Source organism: Anas acuta, chromosome Z, assembly GCF_963932015.1.
Source record: "Anas acuta chromosome Z, bAnaAcu1.1, whole genome shotgun sequence".
NCBI classification, from domain to species: Eukaryota; Metazoa; Chordata; class Aves; order Anseriformes; family Anatidae; genus Anas; species Anas acuta.
The window spans coordinates 31,022,380-31,041,292 of NC_089017.1; the positions used below are offsets into that span (position 1 = coordinate 31,022,380).

The 18,913-nt window shown below is 37.4% G+C and overlaps 1 protein-coding gene across 1 annotated transcript in view; it reads left to right on the forward strand.

Moving 5' to 3' along the window:
• ADAMTSL1 (ADAMTS like 1) overlaps nt 1-18,913 on the forward strand; it is a 100,425-nt gene that overhangs the window by 64,139 nt on the left and 17,373 nt on the right. The window contains exons 10-12 of the mRNA XM_068667296.1: nt 623-751; nt 7,019-7,198; nt 8,941-9,075. Coding sequence (XP_068523397.1) covers nt 623-751; nt 7,019-7,198; nt 8,941-9,075 — 444 coding nt within the window. The remainder of the gene's footprint in view (nt 1-622; nt 752-7,018; nt 7,199-8,940; nt 9,076-18,913) is intronic.

Genomic DNA, 18,913 nt, shown 5'->3' on the forward strand with positions numbered 1-18,913 from the left:
ATACAATGCATAAAACTGTTACTGCAGGCTTTAGATAGAGCAAACTGGTAATTTGATGGAGAAGATCTTGCTTGTCTTCTTATACCAGCCATTATGATAAAACTTTGTTGTTTTTTTTTTTGGTCAAGTCTTCCCAGTGCCATTGGTTCCACCACAGGTTAAAGTAAATATAATTGATGTATAGAAATAGTTTGGATGTTGCTCCAAAAATCCAGCACTGCTAATGTGTGTGTAGCCATCACCCAGGCGTCTTTGTGCTGTGTTTGGCCTTTGGCAAAGGGTGGTGTTTTGGTTACAGTATTAGGCAAACATCACGCTGCAGTTCCAATTGTACTGCTGTTTATTTATTCAGCTGGTTCTCATATGTGTCCACATGTCTTTAATGCTGTTCTGCCTCTGCACTAAGTACCCTTTCTTTTTTTTTTTTTTTCTCTGAAGACAGCTTTTCCCATAGAATGCAGTGCCATTATAATATTATAAAGAGCAGATGGTCACATACTTCTCTGTTTTCCCTTATCCACCTGCCCTATATAGCTACATTCATATGGAGTATACAAGTCCAGCTGTCCTGTGTGAGTCAAGTGTTCAGGGTCTGATAAACTCTTATGCTTCTTTTATACAGGAAAGCCACTAATAAAGGCATCAAGAGCTACGGTTATCAACACTGAGTTATCTGCTGTCACTGTTGATATTGGAAGCACGGTGAAAACAATCCAGAGAGCAAATGTTACCATTAACTGCCAGGTTGCAGGTGAGAAATGACTTGGTCTTCCATACCACACTTTCAGCTATGAATTTCTGTGGAGTTTTTTGCTAAATCAGTGTCTCCAGGTACAGCAGCTGCGTGAAACCACAAGTTCTTCCTAATCCTCAGATGAAATTCTTTGCTTTCATTAATTTTTAGCATAGAAATTGTCCTCCTTTTATCAATCCCACCAAGTGTAGGGACTTAAGAAAATTGGTCTGAGATGGAATGACAAGCATCTTTGTTGGAGATACACAGTGTATTGAGGATACAACAAAACTGAATTCCTACTTGTTGGGGGTGTAAGGTGAGAATATAGAAGCATGATCTGACTCATTTCCTCAGCGATGGGACTCTTCAAGTACATTTCAGTTAGCCACTTCTTTTCTTGACAAACTCTTTTTTTTTTTTTTTTTTCAAGTGAAGGACATAATAATATAGTCCTGTCCTGATTTGTTTTGTTTTGTTTTTCCTTCAATTTAGAGTGCAAGAATTCAGAGTAATTCCACTGAAACAGGCTTTTCCCTGAAACTTTTTCCAACCAGAGACTGAATGCCCCTCACTATTAGAATGGCAGTTTGCCTCTTTTCATTGGTGACCAAAAAAGACTGACCTTACCTGTCTGTAGCTGTGTTGACCTGTTAGTGGTAATGGTATTGGTATGGGATGAAGAGGTGGAGAAAGAGAGAGCGAGAGATGGGAAATCTCTAAAGAACCAAGGACAGATCTTTTATTCACAGAATCACAGAATCATCTAGGTTGGAAGAGACCTCCAAGATCACCTAGTCCAACCTCTGACCTAACACTAACCAGTCCTCCACCAAACCACATCACTAAGCTCTACAAGACCTCCAGGGATGGTGTCTTAACCACTTCCCTGGGCAGCCCATTCCAATGCCTAACAACACTTTCAGTAAAGAAGTTTTTCCTAATATCCAACCTAAACTTTCATTAAACTTTCATGCATAGTAGAGGGGGGAAAGGAAGGGAAGGGAGTGGCTTGCAAAACCCAAAGTGAGCCGTTTTAAGTGTTACACAAATATCTGTGGAGGCTTGTAGGAAGTCTCTTGCTTTAGCTTCTTATCTCTAGCAGCTACTTCAGATGATTGCAAATAAGCATCTGCACTACAAACATAGAAATGTCCCTCTTTCCTTAAACTTCCTGCTCACTTTAAACACAATGGCTGTGAGTTTTCCTTGTTCAAGTGCTGCCAACCACACCCCTATCAAGTTTGCACTACTTGGTCATCTCTCTAGCAAAGCGTGCATGAGAGCTGTGCAAACACTAGGCCAGGATATCAATGTATTAATTATTCTCAGTGCGATTAATGAAAGATAAGTACAATATCTAGAGGTTCACGAAGGAATAAGTGCAACAATCCTGTTGTCCACTCCTCACACTTTTATTGCAACCAGACTGATATTCAATGCCTTTCAAGGAAGAATTAGATAAAAACATTATGGTCATTAAGCCCATATATATTCCCACACATACAAAGTGGAAGATGATTCTATGATTCTATGATTCTATGATGATAGTTTATATACAAAGAACTTTTTGCCAGTCTTTTCTCTCTGATAACCAGCAACAGAGACCATGACACAATGCAAGAGAGCAGCACATAGGTGCACCATGGGAGATGCAGACCGGACATTAGGAAAAATGTTTAACTGTGATGGTGTGTCTCTACTGGACCAGACTTCCTAGAGAGATAGTTGATGCCCTGTACCTGTCAGTGGCCAAGAGGCATTTGAGTAATGCCCTCAATAACACGATTTAAATTTTGGTTATCCCTGAAGTGGTCAGGTAGTTCAACTTGACAATCTCTGTAGAACTACAGTGTCAGCAGGATAGCAGAATAAGTACTTATATGATAAATACTAAATGTAAGGGTCAGTTACATTTGCTAACGTTGCTCTTGTGGGCAAGGCACAGAAATATACACTTGCTGCCAACAGGTGTTGATAAGCCTGAAGAAGGTTCCTTAAAAAGAAGAGAGAATGAAATTTCCAGACCTTAGGAAATAATTTTATATTGCTATTTAACTTCTTATGAAAAGCATAAGTATTGTTAAAGTCTGTGTTCCGGACTGAAATGTAAAGATGTTACTTGTAAGTCAAGGGAAGGCAGAATCATCTGAGTATATTACAGTTTAATTGGCCTCTGATATGAATTATCTCAGAATTAATTCTTGAGGAAAAAGGTGCTGTGCTTTTCTTCAAGCTTGAAAAATCAGTCTCATTTAACTTGACATGACTTTGCTATTCTGTCTATGGAGGTGAAAAGATATTTTTAAAACATAGGAAATTGTGGTCAAGCCCAGACTTCTCCAAAACTGAGTCTAAAGAAACTCCCTTCCAGAATCACTTGGCAACTCTGCAGAGCCTATGGCTTCCAGCTAGAGAATCTTCTCCAATTTTAAGAAAGCAAACAGACTTTTTGGTGTGGGCAATTCGAATGCTCTAGGCACTTTCACTTCCAACTGGGATGTGGGAGCAATTTGGATCACATCAGTAACACTAGGAAGGTTTTTGTTGACTTCAACACTTAAAGTATGGAGATATTCATTAGGATACCAGAAGATTTGATCAGCAAGGCCCAAGTTGTTATTGGCAATGCAATTAGATGTGAAAGGAGGAATCTATATAAAAAAATCTGATTCTTAGAGCATTTCTCCATGGTATCCTTTAAGGCATAAAACTTCTAACAGAGGCCCCTGTCTGCAAAGTGTCATGTACCATTAACTACTGTTGAGTCAGAATAGATTTGAAAGAGTGACTTAAAATACATAACCATCCTTCCCTATGTCTCTTTCCCTGTGTATCCTTCTCCTTCTGATTTCAGATTTTTCAGCTGTCCTAAGCATTTCTTTCTTCTGTGTTTCATCTGTATGCTGGAGGTTATACTTTTCTAGTTCTTGCCTTGCTTTGTGACCCATATTTGTTCCTCAACTGTGCCAGATTCTGATATATGTCAGAATATTGTGGCACAGAAAACAAGTAATCACTGCTAGATTCTTGCATTGTTATGCTTCCTTTCCCAAAAAACTCCTGTTTTAGCAAAATCATCTTGATTGGTGTGCACAGTTCTGCTTGTTACATACAAGCAAAGGTAACCTTTGTTGTGCTTGATGCCTGCACAGTGATGGAGGGGAAAGCTGAAGAAAAATAAATATTGAGTAACTATTCACTGCCTAAAGTTTTGTCTGCCCAGCAAAGTGAGGTTTGTTTCCAGCTGGCAGTTCTCAGACTTTCAGTCTCTGTGATTGTTTCTGCAAAGCGAACACATTCAGCCTTCTGCCCTCTCTCATTCACCATTATCCAACAAAACTGATTGAAATGCTCTTGCTACCCCTTGTGGCAATGCTGTGCAATAATGCATTTGCTCATGCCTGTGCTGTCTGTCTCCTATTTTTGTCTTGAAATACTTTAGGTCTACATGTGTCAGTAAAGGTCAAAGCATAATAGAAAATGAGTCTGTTGCTCCCTGACACATACAACACTTCTTATCTTCCCTAAGACAAGCTGTAGGAAATGCTGTAAGATTTGGTTTCAAAACATCTCATTTTAGTGTAGAAACTTCACATAAAAGGCAGAGGAAGAAGTCCATTTTTAAAGTAGCAGCCAGAGAAATGGTTTTGTAGGGATGCTGGACATCTTGCAGGTATAATGCTTTCATAGACTGAACACAAGTACAGTGAACCTTACCTTGTTGTAATAAACCAACAACAATTCCTTGTTGGTTCTTCTAGTGAAGTGAATACAAGAACCTACCTTTCTGGAGTAAGCCTCTAAGAGCAGCTCTCTGCAATGAGCAAATTATTTTTCTGTCTGCCTGTCTGTATTTATTTATTTTAAGTCCCTGTTCCAGGGAACTGAGATTATACGAGATCCTCAGTTTTCATTACACCTTCACCTAATTCTTTACTTCTCTCAGCATTCCTTATCCCCCCTATTCTCACACTGTTTCCACTGACCTATTGTCAAGAAGAACTTGAAAGCTCTACCCATGTCTTCCTATTCAAAGGAAAGAAAGAAGAACCTTACTGGGAATGGAAGAAATCTCAGTTTTATAATTTTATAAGCCTATTATTGTTTATTTCTGAGGTACCTATTGCTTCCATGCCTAAGTTTGACAATAGCCATAATATGAAAATCTGTGCACTGTAACTAATTTAAACTGCAAGAAAGAACTGATCATCCCTTGACTAGTGTGACACTGAGAGGAAAAGTTCTGGTATGTGTGTGTACGATCTCAGGGACTGCAGAACTGGAAGAGTCTCCATTTTCTCTCATCTCTCCAGAACTCACCTCTCATACTTCCTTTCCTTGCAAAGGAACCACAATAAACACACAGGCTTGAAAAACGTAAGGGTTGGGGTTGTTTGCTATCCTGTGGTTGTTGGAACTCCCATGAGGACTCTGCCTGGATAATCTGGAAAAAATCAAAGTGAGCTTTTAAGTGGTGGTCGGCCCACCCATGCCACACAGGTCAAAGAGTAGCAGCCAGATGGAGAGCTGTGTACAGGTCCTGTCCCAGCTGAGAGTTCAAAAACAGGCCAATTACCCATGCTTAAAAAAAAAAAAAAAAAAAAAAAGGTTGAGGTATAGAAACATAAGCAAAGGAGCAAAGGTAAGCATTTGGAAAACAGCATCACAGACAAAAACAATTGGTACTCTCAGTATGCCATGAAGGTTTCAGATTAGTATGTATTACTAACTACCAAACATGAGAAAAATCTTACAGTCTTTTACAGACTATTTCCTTCTAATTTATGAATGTGGATAAGACTCTCTGCCCTTACAGACCTTCCTGTCTGCCAAGCTCAGATGTACTCATTCCAGATGTCTTGGCAAAGTCAACAGGTAATTCTGGAAGAGGTGGAAAAAAAGGACAAAATATTTTGATGTGGAAGAACAGGGAAAACCCTTTCCCACTTCCATCTGCACATGCTTAGTGAGGAAGCTACAATCAACCAGTCACTATAAATACAGACAAATGGGTGGTCATTCTTAGTGAGCACAGCCAGAGGTATTTCTAGTGCCAAGATCACAAAACACAAATAGAGTGGCTTTTCTTTTGTAATGTGGATACACAACTGATGAAGTACTGGCAGTGGGCAGAGGACCATGTTGCTGTGAAATAAGTCAGGGAAAGATTTAGGTGAGAAACATATGCTTAAGAATAGTTGCCCTAAAACATTCCTTTAGTCTATAATAAACACAAGGAAACTGGACATTCATGCAAAAGTGGTTAACTGGTTCCCACTTACAGAGGATACAGCAACTGGGATATTGTACACTCCATCAGTTACCGGGATGAGGTATGTACTGCTCTTTACAGTAGCACATAGTAACTGTTTCTCTCAGGCACAACTCCACGGATCTATCCTATCTATTAAAGCTTCCAGTACTATTCACATAAACCAATGGTTTAGTAGTCAGTGACACTGAATTGCCTGATACAACATGCATTTAAATTGAACTAAATATCAGTATATCAAGGAAATGCTCTTTACTGCAAGAGCAGCAGTCTTGATAGCTACAGATGAGAGCCTCTTTCTACAAGAGCACACCAAATAGAGAGGCACCTTAGATCAAAGCACATGAAGGGAAGCAATTTCTCCTGTAGTGGGTTATGAATCTGTAAGAACGTGTTGTATGAACACTCCTGGCTAGATCAGTGAAACTGCTTTTCTGAAGATGTAAATGCCAATTATTTGCCTACATTCAGAAAATAAGATTGGATGAATTCATAGAAAGGAAATCCATGGAGGCTTCCTAAATGCACAGAAACTACTTCTGGCTTAGGAAGTTCCTAAGCTGAACATGGGAGGATGCTGGGAGAGTGTTAGCAGGAAGCATTGTATATGTTTGTCTTTTTCTTACTCTTCCTGAGGCACCAGCTTATGACTGCTGCTGGAGACAGCATACTAAACTAGATTAACCATCATTCTGATCCCATATAGACTTGCTTTTAAGAGTGATGATTTCACTGTTCTCTTGTACAACCTTAGGGTATAAAAAGAAGACTTCAGTTGCATTTTAATTCTGCTTTGCCTCAGAGGTATCTAAGAAATACAAGGTAGACAGTCTGAAGGAGTTGACTTAACAGTTCTGAACTGCAAAAAAAAATAAATAAATGTTACTTGAAAGTCATGTTAAAAGCTTGTTTTAATTTTTCTGTCTTAAACATTTTGTCTGCAGCAACTGTGACACTGTTCAGCAACTACTATATCTTACGTGTGTTATATGTTGTCAATGTTTTTCCAGGTGTTCCTGAAGCAGAAGTTACTTGGTTTAAAAATAAGGTGAAGCTATCCTCTGCTCACCACCTGCATGATGGGTTGCTGCTAATTGCGAATGTTTCTCTGGCAGATCAGGGTTTATACTCCTGCAAGGCAGCCAATCTTCGTGGGGAGGTAACTGAAAGCTCCCAGCTGTTTGTTCTTGGTAAGTTCAGGGTATTTTTCATTTGAAGCCACAGGAATATGGCTGATGGCACAATTAGCCTTCAGAATTAGTCAGAGAACATGGAGAGAGTGAATGACATACAGACAAAATGTTTGAACCCAGGGACAGCCCCTCCCAGTCTTGACATATCCAACTTCACTCTTTCAGACCTACTGGCTAAGAAAAACATTTATTAACAATTTCTTAAAGTGGCTCTCTTGAGATGAGATTGATGCCACTTTTTTCCCTGTGAAGTGCTCTGCTTCTGCTTGGCAGTCTTTCTGGTACATGGCTGTGTCGTACTGACCCATTTCATATCAAGAAGGTGCATAAACACAGTGCACTTTCAAAAAAACACTTCCCAAGTTCGGTGAAGTTTACTTTTTCTTGGGTTTCCAAATAACAGGCAGAAAGCCTGTCTCAGTGATTTAAAAAGACAATGTCAGTTGTGAAATATGGGTGGAAGTGTTACCTGGTGGTAACTGAGTGTGTGGGAAAGGGCTTTCCTTTCTGAGCAGCTCACCTCTATTATTTCTCCCTGCCTGGAAGATGAATGATCCAACCAGACTATGTAAATGCTTTAGTACATTTGACAGTGAAGTGTCAAATTTTGAAACCTAGTCCATGCTATTGGTGCAAAATCACTAAAGCAGCCAGTACAGCTCTCATTTTTCATTACTGGAGTGAGCATAGGTCTTATGGATGATAGAGCTTCCAGAGGAAGTTTTAAAGTGATATTTCTTACAGTTTCACAGATAACACTAAAGTCCTTCTAACAGCATCCACATGATTCCCCTATGAATCCCAACTGGCTCTAGAAACTGAGTTGAAAAAAAATCTGCAATAAATATCAACTGGGTTTCAGGCTATACATCAGAACTCACACAAGATTTTTAGATGCTTTTCTGACCTCTAAAAATGGCTTATTTTTTAAAGATTCAAAGTTACTGTGGGTTATGTAAGCTTTTTCTTTTAGGCAAATTGCATTTTCAGTTTCTTGGTGGAAATAAATAGTACAAGCATCCATGTACTTCTGGTGTTGAATATGCTGAGCAGCAGAAATATTGTTCGGTTTGTGCTGTGATCTTATCGAAAAGTGATGAGGCCACCATTCACTTAAATCAAATATTCTATAATTTCCACAACAAAAAGAATTGGGAATGATAAGCAATGCAATCTTTTTTTTAAATAGTGTTACTGTTATAGAGGACTAAATCATGCAGTTCTCAGTGTAGACTGATCCTCTTGAGCTCTTTGAGCTCTTAGTCCCTTGGAGCTCTGCCTAAGTATACCACAAGATTTGACAGGGTTATAACCATATTTAATCATGGCATGATTCAGTCTGTAGCAGACATGAAAAGTTTTCAAGTGACTGCCGTGGACATTTGATTAGGCTGCTATGCTGTATAAATTTGCCCTTTATCTCCTGATACCACATACTTTCAGTACATACAAAAATGGTCAACCTATAATGCCATGGTAGCCTTCAGACATAATTTCTTTTATTTTGTAGTCATACTTATCTAGATGTTATTTTAATACTTCCTCTAGTGTCTTACCTAATATCAAATAAAGCACACCTTTAATAATTTCCTGAAGTTGCTTAGAGTGCCCCTTTGAAATTATAATGTTGCAGCATGGCCAGTAATGCAGTAGCAGGTAGTGGTGTGGTTTTTTTAAGTCCCTGAGGTATTTTCTGCTATAGTATTGTTAATCACTTCAGTTTCCCAATCTGTTACTAGAGCCTCCACGACCCCTTCCTCAACTAGAAGACTTTACAGCAGTGCTTTTCAGCACTGGGACCAGACTTCCTTCAGTGCTGACTTCTCCTTCAGGAACAAAAATGGCCATCAGTCCAGGGAGCTCTGCTCTCATAGGTAAGTCAAGTGTTTTATGATTTATTTTTTTTTTTTAGATTAAAGAGGTTTCTTTACATTACAGGCTTACATTATCTACACACAGAGCACTGGAACAGTCTTTTGGGGGTCATAATAATTGTTAAATTGATTTCAGAACTTGGAAACTCTTTTTTATTAATTAAGAAAGAAAAAAATATAGTCCTCTTATTAGTGTTACACCCCAGTGCTGTAGGCAAAGGTCTCCATTGTGCCACACTTCATAACACCCTGTAATAAACAATCTGTGACCTAAAAGGCTGGCAATGTCTTTCAACACAAGACATGGAAAACTGACAAGTCAGTTGATATAAGAGAAGAAATGCTTATGGACATGTTTTTCTATTTCTTTTGCATTTGTGTACTAGTCTTCCCATATGTCTGCTAATCCATATTGCATGTAATCCTTCTCCAAAGCAGTTTCTTGTTTTCCCTATCCCTCTAACCTTGCTTTTTCTCTTACAAGCTTTCTTTTAATCCTGTTCATTTCACTTTTCTTTGTTATATCACACAACCAATGTGTGCAGAAAGCAATATAAGAAAATAATCTCCAATTAAATGTTATCCCTGTCTTCACTATTTTATTCTGCCTTCCATATAGCTTTCTCCTTTCTACACTTCAAGTTCTGTTAGAGGCTGCAAACTCTTCTCATATCTGTGAACGTGATTTGTCTACAAAGAAAATCTTACCCTTTTTTAAAGTTCAGGGCATGTTTATTTTAAATTTCATTTTCTCACATTGATCTTTAGCCTCTAATTACTATCAGTCTCAGATAGGCAAACAGCTTCTCCAACATTCTTGGTATTGCATATGGAGAAATCTCACCAAGTTTTGCAGTTTCAGAACAATCTTTTACCTTTTCAGAGGTAAGAATCTGAAACTTTCATTGAAGGGTCTGTAGCTGTCTGGTTGTTTAAAGTTCTGGTCTCTGTATTTTCCATTATTTTTAACATTTACTAGCAATTTTAGGATTTTCTTTTCACAATGGAGGCTATCTATTTACGTTTTTAGTTTTGCAGTGTTGACTTTACCCTAGTGTTAACATCTGTGTACATTTGCAATAGCTTTTAGCCTGCAGCTCTGGATTACGTTTCTGCTTGCACAAAAACTGCAGTGAAACAGTCCTTGTTGTGAGGAATATCTGAAGGTATTTATTAGTATAGAATAAATCATTTTGAGTAGGTTTTATTGTATTCACTATTGTTAAGACTGGGTCACGCTCCTGTTTCATCCATTTCCTCTCACTTTTCCAGAGAAAGGTATTTATGTTGCAGGGATATTTGACTGTTTGAAAATAGCAATCAAATAGAAAAGGGTGTTCTTCCCTGCCTGTGTATAACCTCTAAACTAATTTTATTTGACCATGTTGCCCTGTACTTTGCCCTTCTACTTCAGGGGTAAAAATCTCTATGAATCTTAATAGCAAAATAACAAAGCAGATTCCTTCTTGACACAACTCCCTCCACTTCACTCAAGTTTTACTGACCTGAGTTTGAGGCCTGCGTTACTAAAACCCGAGGAAAGCTCCTGAGAGATTTTTCCCAATGAAAAAATCAGCATGGGATGGGCTAGGTAATCAATTTGTAAGCGACAGATTTACAAATTGTGTGCTTTGTCAAGTAATATCATCAAAACAAATATAGAAAGTATACATACATTGCCTGAATACATTGTCTGTAGCTGTCCCAAAGAATCTGGTTTCATTCACAAGGAGAACCATTACTGAAAAAAATAGGACTCGAGTCACCTATTTTTTAATTTACATCTAGATTACAGTGTACTCATATCAGTATAAATCGCAGTTACAGATTCTGTTTTTTCTCCCATATTTAGTCTCCCCACAGCCTTCCAGTATAGTGGGCGAGTTTATCACAGACCTCTGGAAATTGTGGTGTAACCCTGCAAGCAGCTAAGGATCACACAGTTGTTCACCCACTCTCCCACAACAACAGTGGGACGGGGGAGATAATCAGTTAAAAAAAAAATAAAAAAATAAAAAAATTGTAGTTGAGATAAAGGCAAATTAATAACAAATATAAAGGGAGAAGGAAGGAAGGAAGGAAGGAAGGAAGGAAGGGAGGGAGGGAGGGAGGGAGGAAGGGAGGGAGGGAGGGAGGGAGGGAAATAAATAAATAAATTACTTTTATACATATATATATCCTGTGTCTGCTTCATAGTAATATTTTCTGGTTGTTAATAATATTCATTACCATTTGACTTCTATAAGGTCTGATTAATTCATGGAATTATCTTTTTGAACTCAAACATCCTAAATTCATTTATTTTCAGTAGATTTTCTTTATTTATGCTGCCAGTATCAATGAATTCTTTGATGCAACTCCATGGACACCTTTCCATGAGTTGAGTATTTAAAATGTTTATTTGACAAAATCAAAATTGTATGGCCCAATGTTCATGACTTCTGACAGTTGTGCAGAAAAGGGTTTGGGGCTATAAAGAATTTTTATTTTCATTTAGGTTCAAGCTTTTTGTGTCCTGTATGTGAAAACATTTCAATGAGAAGCTGAAAATCTTACAAACTGGCAGGAATTCACTACAATTTCATAAATTTGTTGTAACTTCATTGGAAACCTTTGCAGACTTATCAAATGATGTAAAATATAACACAAAAATGTTTCCTTATCTTAGTACAGAAGAATACTACAATCATTGCAGTTATGTGGCATAGTGAAAACTGAAGCTTTATAAAGGTGAATTACATTTAAGTGAAGAAAATTCCAGGAACATGGGAAGATAGGTCAGGAATTAATATTTCTAGGAATACAGAAATGTAGGAGTACATATGAAAAGTCACAATGAAGGAAAAAAAAAAAAAAAACAAAACAAAAAAAAAAAAAAAAAAAAAAAAAAAAAAAACAAGAGGAAAGAGAGTGTATTTTGATTGCTTTTAGCAGCACATTTTTTCTTGGCATGTGTTGCTTTATCTAAATATTTTGTTGCAGATAAGCTGCATGACTTGCACAGAAAATGGTTGTGAACACATTTGAAAAATCATTCCCCAAAGCTTCAGGTTAATGTCCCACATGTTGACAAATGTCAGCAGAAATTTTTATCAAATGTGATGTCTAAAAATATAGTGTGAAACTGAGGAAATTGAAGGAGGGATTTTGCATTGTACCCTGTATATAATTAAATAAAGGTTTTTGTTTGTATTTATGAGGTATTCACAGGAAAAGATGTATCTTTCTTTCAGAATGCAAGACAAGCTCATGAATTTAGAAAGAAAGTGAAGCATAAATATGTAAAATAGCTAGGACGTGAAATGAAAAGTACATCTAACTCTTACTTGGCACAGTGCAAGGCTTAAGTAATGTCTCTAAAATGAAAAAAAAAAAAAGTAACTCAGAAATATTAAATTTGTAAGAATGGAAGTTAGGCTATCTGTTATGTATAGCTGCAATGCATACTTTTAAGCTTACTATACATTGATGAGATATTCATATTTTGATCAAAAAAAAAATATATATAACAGCTTTTTAATTTTTTAAATCAAAATGGAAGATACCATCATTATGCAAATTCTTGGCCTTTATTCTGGTTTTATGCTTTGGATGAAATGAAACTGGTACAAGTCCTGGAGCACTATGGCTATTCTAGTGAATCTGGAGATGTGACTAACCCTATTAGAAAAAGTCAGGGCATTTATTTGAAAAACGCTTTTCATACCCTTTTTATTTCCTACTCTAGTCTCCTTGGAATTTGAGCTGTGCTTTTGCAACTCTAAATAGGATAAACACCATTCCTCTACCTTACAGAGACATTATGAGGATGAAGACATGGAAAGATACTGATCCAATCAGCTCTTCCAGTATTGTGACTGTGTAGTTATCATATTTTCCATATTGTCATCCCCAGCTTAGGACTCTGAATTTTCATCTTTCCAGGCTATGCTTACATCTGTATCTATATACTAATAAATAACTTAATAAATAAATAAATCCATATAGGTAGGAGATACTAAAAATAACTGTAAAGTTAGATGATAAAGTGTATCATCTAAGTTTTATGACCAGAAAAGTTCAGTCAACTAAAAAAAAAAATAAATAATAAATAAATAAAAAATAAAAAGAATATTGTTGTTCCATATCAAGTTTGTTCACTTCACAAATCAGAACACAGTTTTACTAACTTCCAGTACTGAAAACACAGTCCTGGAAAGCCAGTTTCTTTCTGATTTTATGTTATCCCCAGTGACGAGAGAGTTAGAGCAGCTTAGCTGCCAATTTCTCTGCTGTTTGGAAAGACTGAAAATGGCTGGACTACAAGTTCCTGTCCCACAAACAGCTACACTACTTAATAGTGAAGCTATTCTTCAAGCAAAGCAACAATAACCTTTTGCTTAAAAGGTACAAAGGATTCCAGTTATCAGCAGCAGTATTTCCCTCTCATTTTCCTTTTACCAGCTATAGTATACTCCCCTTATTTTCCAGTAGAGCCACTTAAATGTCCAGAAGAGGCCTCAGAAAGCAGAGTGTGAAAGCATTTTTGTAGCCACCTTGCCTCCAATGGCCATATTTTTAGTGTGAATAAATGGCTTTCTCTGAAAAGGGCAACTGCATTAGAACCAAGCCCTGACGTTCAAGCCCTAGAACCAAGAACCAAGAACCAAGAGCCAAGACCTAGACTGGGTTTTCAGTCTAGAGGACCTGTTCAAACCTTTGGCTAGTATTTGCCTCTCTGCATATTTGAGAGTCTTGGTGTGGCACTGAACAGAAGAATTGACCTAAAACTTTTTAATATTTTCTGGGGTGTTTTGTTGTGAGTCAAGTGCAGTGCAGCTGGCTACTTTATGAGAAGAAGCAGTTCAAACTAATACCATGATCACAATCAAACTTTCTAAGTAGAACAGAAAAAAGTTAGTGCTGTAATTTGTTGCTATGTGTCTTGCTCTTGAGACAGAATTTGTAAACATAAAACTGTTATTTATTTGAAATCACTATGAAAAGTAATAAATGAACCTGATGAACATGACTGAACCCACCAGTATGGATCTGTAGCCATGTTTCATGGTATACTCAAGGAAGACTATCTGTTTGAAACTTCCGAAATTTTGCTTGGTTCCCTTTTCCCTTTCCTCTCTCATAAGGCTCATAAGCCTCTTCTAAATTTTCCTAGTTCTTGTGAATTAGTGCTGCAGTTGGAAATGGGATGTAGAAATACCTTAGTATTTCTTCTACTGTAGAAGTAACTTACAATCTGTGCAAAAAATCAGTAAATATATAACTCATGAGTAATTATGATTAAACCAGTGTTTGTGCTCCCCTAAGGAATGAGGCAACTGCAGAAATTGTGTAGTAGGAGTCAGATAAAATCATGACCATCTAGGAAGTTATTTTGCTACAATATCCTTTTTCCCATCTCCTCTCACTCTGTAATAACTTGGACACCACGTTAGAAAAGTAGTTCTAATGTTAAAGAATGTTTTTTGGGGAAACTTTATATTACGCTAATAATATTTCCACTGTGTTGAGGATAAAGCACCAGGTGCATCCATGAGATAATCTGTCCAGTTAATTTTGTTTTCCATCCCCTTCCATTTTTGTCTCCATGGAAACACTGCCTCATCATACTTTGAGAATTCCCATATAAGTTACATCTCTGTAAGGATAAAATTAAAATGAGTATCATAGGTGTGCCATGATAATTATTTCCAGTTCCCTAGTCAGACACTGTCACATTCTTTTCCATTCTAAAAGTTATGTAAGGTTCACATAGCATTGCTGTATCTTCCTTCTTCATCAGATTACACTACTAGCCTTTTGTTGTAGATTTTCATTTGAACATGACTACTGTGTACAGTTCACAGTGTGTATGGTATGTAAACCATGTCTGCCTGGTCAAACACTTTGACCATGCTGATACAGTGTTTGTTCTTCAGGCAGTCAGGCTCTGGTCCTGCTGCTGCAGAGCTCTGAAAGCAGAGTTAAAAGAACAAGGTCCTCAAGACAACCTTCTGCTTCAGTTTGGCACCATCAATGAGCCAATATGAGAACCACTGATCCAGCAGTGGTCCAAAATACTGCCACGTAAAATAGTATCACTGGCATCATGGGAAATACCTGTATAATTCTGGTTTTGTGGCAAAAGCTGCAGTTCATGGCTTTTCCAGGAGCAGTGGCCTAGATTCTGTTCTAAAGTAACCACTAAGGCATACTCTGTTGAGAACTAGGGCGATGAGACTCACCACAGGTATCCCAGTCTTACCTGTCAATCTGCCAACTCCTTCACATAAAACATTGTTGTGCCTTTTGCACAACTTAAGCTTTGCTCTAGAGTAAGTGTTAAGAGAGTTTCAAACACCATGGGATTCCTGACCTGTAGACTAAAGGGCTTATCCATTCTCAATTCTGAAACACTCTCTCCTTCCGTGTTGGTTCTCAAGACCTCCCCTAAACTGCTAAAGAACTTGTTAATCAGACAGAAGTTACAGTCCCCTCTGGAGCAGGCAGCCCTGGCTGCCCTGCAGCAATCTGTCCCCCACCTCCTCTGCTCTGTGTTTGTTATTTTCCTTGCACCACAGGAAGTTTCCTGAGCTGATGAAGTCTCAGAATGCAGCAAGTTTATATCAGCTTAATAAATACAGAAAGGTTTCTCCAGCAGCACTGGCCTTTGCAGATTGGGCTGCTAATCATGTTTTGTGCTAACTCTTGCTCTGTCTCCTTGTCAGACTTCTAGAGCTGCACTGCGGCTCAGTGCATGCTCCACCTGACTGACTGCTGTTTTTCCCCCACAAGTATATTTGTGCAGTTAATTTGGAGCAGTAGCATCAGTGGAGCAAAATGTTAATCTGAAGTATATTCATTTCAGTCTTTGCCATGCACTGAATAAGCCCACCAAAGTTATCTAAGTTATTCAGCATTGTGTCCATTCTTGTAGGCACTGTTTTCATAATTTCTATTTATTTTTATTTTTACCATTCCTAATTATTTTCATCCCAATTCTTGGTCATACAAGAGTATTAGTGTGTAGGATTCTAATTTTCAGAGTTCTTATTAGAAAAGAAGCTCTTTTACTGAAGTTTGAAAGTTCCCTTGCTTTTTTAATGGGCTCACCACGTATATTTGGGAACATTTTTACAGCTTCTCTGAGGCAAGGAATGGGCCTAACAGGTTTTGTTGAATATGGTGTAGATTTAAAATGCTACATAAATGATATCTAATAACATCAACATGTGTGGCATTGGGTAACTAGTTTAGGTGTTTTGAAAACAGTTTAAAAGCCATGTCATATATTTAATATAGTAAGTTTCAACTGCTCGTTGGAGCCTTAAATAGTTATTTAAAATACCTAATACCTTTTTTTTTTTTTAATTCTACTGTCACCAATTGAATTAGCATGTTTCAAGAATTCCTAAATACATGTCTTTCCTTGTCTAGCATAAATTCATGTTCATTTGGATTTCTTTAAGTTATTAAAAACAAAGGTTATACTTACATTAACCTTGATCCTTTTTTCTGGGGATTTGCAGGATCGCATTACCCTTTGTGAGTTTTATTTTATACACTGCATGAAAGCATTGAGAAGTATATTTCATAAAAATTTTCATAACAACCAGAATTAACAATGTCAGTTTAAATTTACACTTTCTGCTTACTATATGAACAAATCTTTACTGTTTAAGAAGAACTGTAAAGGCTTATCTCTTAGTTTTGGCACTTCAGCAAACAGATTTTGCTTAGGGATTGTAAGACTTTCAGACATAATCTTACCTTACCTGCATTTGCTTAAAATTTCATACAATCATGCAATAACCCAAGTTGGAAGGGACATACAAAGATTATTGAGTCCAACTCCTGGCTCCACACAGGACTACCTAAAAATTAAACCGTATGTATGAGAGCATTGTCCTAACAGTTCTTGAACTCCAGCAAACCTGGTGCCATGACCATTTCCCTGTGAAATATGTTCCAGTGCCCAACCACCCACTCCATGAAGAATCTTTTCCCATACTCCCATCAAATTTTGCCATTTATGTTAGGTACAGGAGGGAGATAAATTTCTCTCTTTTTCTCTAATTAAATTTCAGAACTATTTGTCAGACAAATGCAAATGCATGACAAAAATCTATTCTTAAAAGAATAGGTATAATTCTGAAACACAGCTTTGTATTTTTTCCTTTAACAAACTGTGTTTAGGTTAGTGCATAACTTATTTGCCATTTTTGTCATGCAATTCTGCTGACTTAAGTTAGCAGCCTGCTAAAAGGAATTCTAGAGTCAACAGCATTCACATTTCTTTGTCTCTGTCATTCAAGTGCGTGGGTGAGCAATGGGAGTATGCATGCTACATATTTTGTTCTTTGTGCAGTAGCCCAGAGTCTTTCTGTGGCTACAGTCCTACAATGAAAGTCACAAATATATAATGGGGACTTCAATTTCATCTACACTTTACATTTGCTCTTTCTTCTCGAGAAATTATTAGACTTGTGAAACATTAATCTTCCTTTTCCAAATACACCCTTGTTATCCTTGAAATATTAACATAATTCCTGCTAAAAGATGCAATTGGTATTAGGTTTTTGTTTGTTTGTCCAAATTTTGCACATCTGTGACTCATTCTGGCTTTGAATGAGTTCAGAGTCATGGCAGACTTTGAAAGGAAGGCTGAAGGCAGTATTTTCTTTCTCTAGGTAAGAACTGAAGAAGGTCCCTCTCATGCTACAACTTCCACTGCTCAGAACTAGTCCCAAAAAAAATTCTCCTCCCCATCTCCCTAGGTGTCTTGACATACTAGCACTCTTCAATAGCTGGGCTGTTTGGAAATAAAGCCAGTTTTTCCTCCTCAGGCTGTTTGTTTTATTATAGGGACAGATGTTGAGTGTTGAGCTTTGGAAGGATAAAGCCATCAGTGTCCACAGGAATGGAAGGAAGTAGAGAATATGTGTTGTTAATCTGCATTAAGTTGCATTTAAATTTTTCCTGGGAGATTTAAAATGGGTATTAATGGAAGATATATTTTTTTATTGTACTATGGTTCTCACTTAATATGAATAAAACATTATCCCATAGCTTATGCGTCCCTAAATGTGGGAAACATAGAAAATGTCACTTGTGAAATGTGAATGATTCTTATTCTGCATAGACAAATAAGGAGTATCCATTACATATGAGTCTCTTAGGTGTTAGTAAAGTTTTATTGTTAAATGTGAAAAAATGTAATTACTTACTGGTAAAACATACTGAGGGAACAGAATTTGTTCTCTCCTCTCCCTCCTCCCCTCCCCTTTCCTTCCCGCCCCCCCCCCCCCATATTATTAATTGCTGGCTGATCCTTTAGCTAGTATTCTATTTACACATTTTGAAAGGAGAAATAGTATACAAGACCAGTGAAATAGTAACAGGAAGACTATATGGGTCTGCTTGGCAATAAAATTTTTAAAAGAAAAACAGGCATGAACTAGAACTAGTTGCACACTGAAATCAATTTCAGGTCCTCTGCATTTAATGTCAAACTGACCTTTCTGCTTTCTTCATTTATCCTGTTCAAACCGTTTGCAAATGCCAACAGTAAAACTGAATTCACAGCATGTCTTTGTCAGTTGTCATGGCTATATGCTGACCTGTGAAAACCGCTTCAATTATCTTACAAGTTGAGCAAACTATAAAAAGTTAGAATACTGTAGGGAAAAATAATATGGCCACTTACTGTTTGTCCATTTCCTGAGTATTGCTTTGTTTTCTATTGCTTTTAACTCACACAACCTTAAACCATTTGGGCTGATACCTTTCACATCTCTCATTTAGTGGAGAATGAATATCTCCTGGAAACTGGGTAAGTTGTTTCTCAGAACAAGAGAAG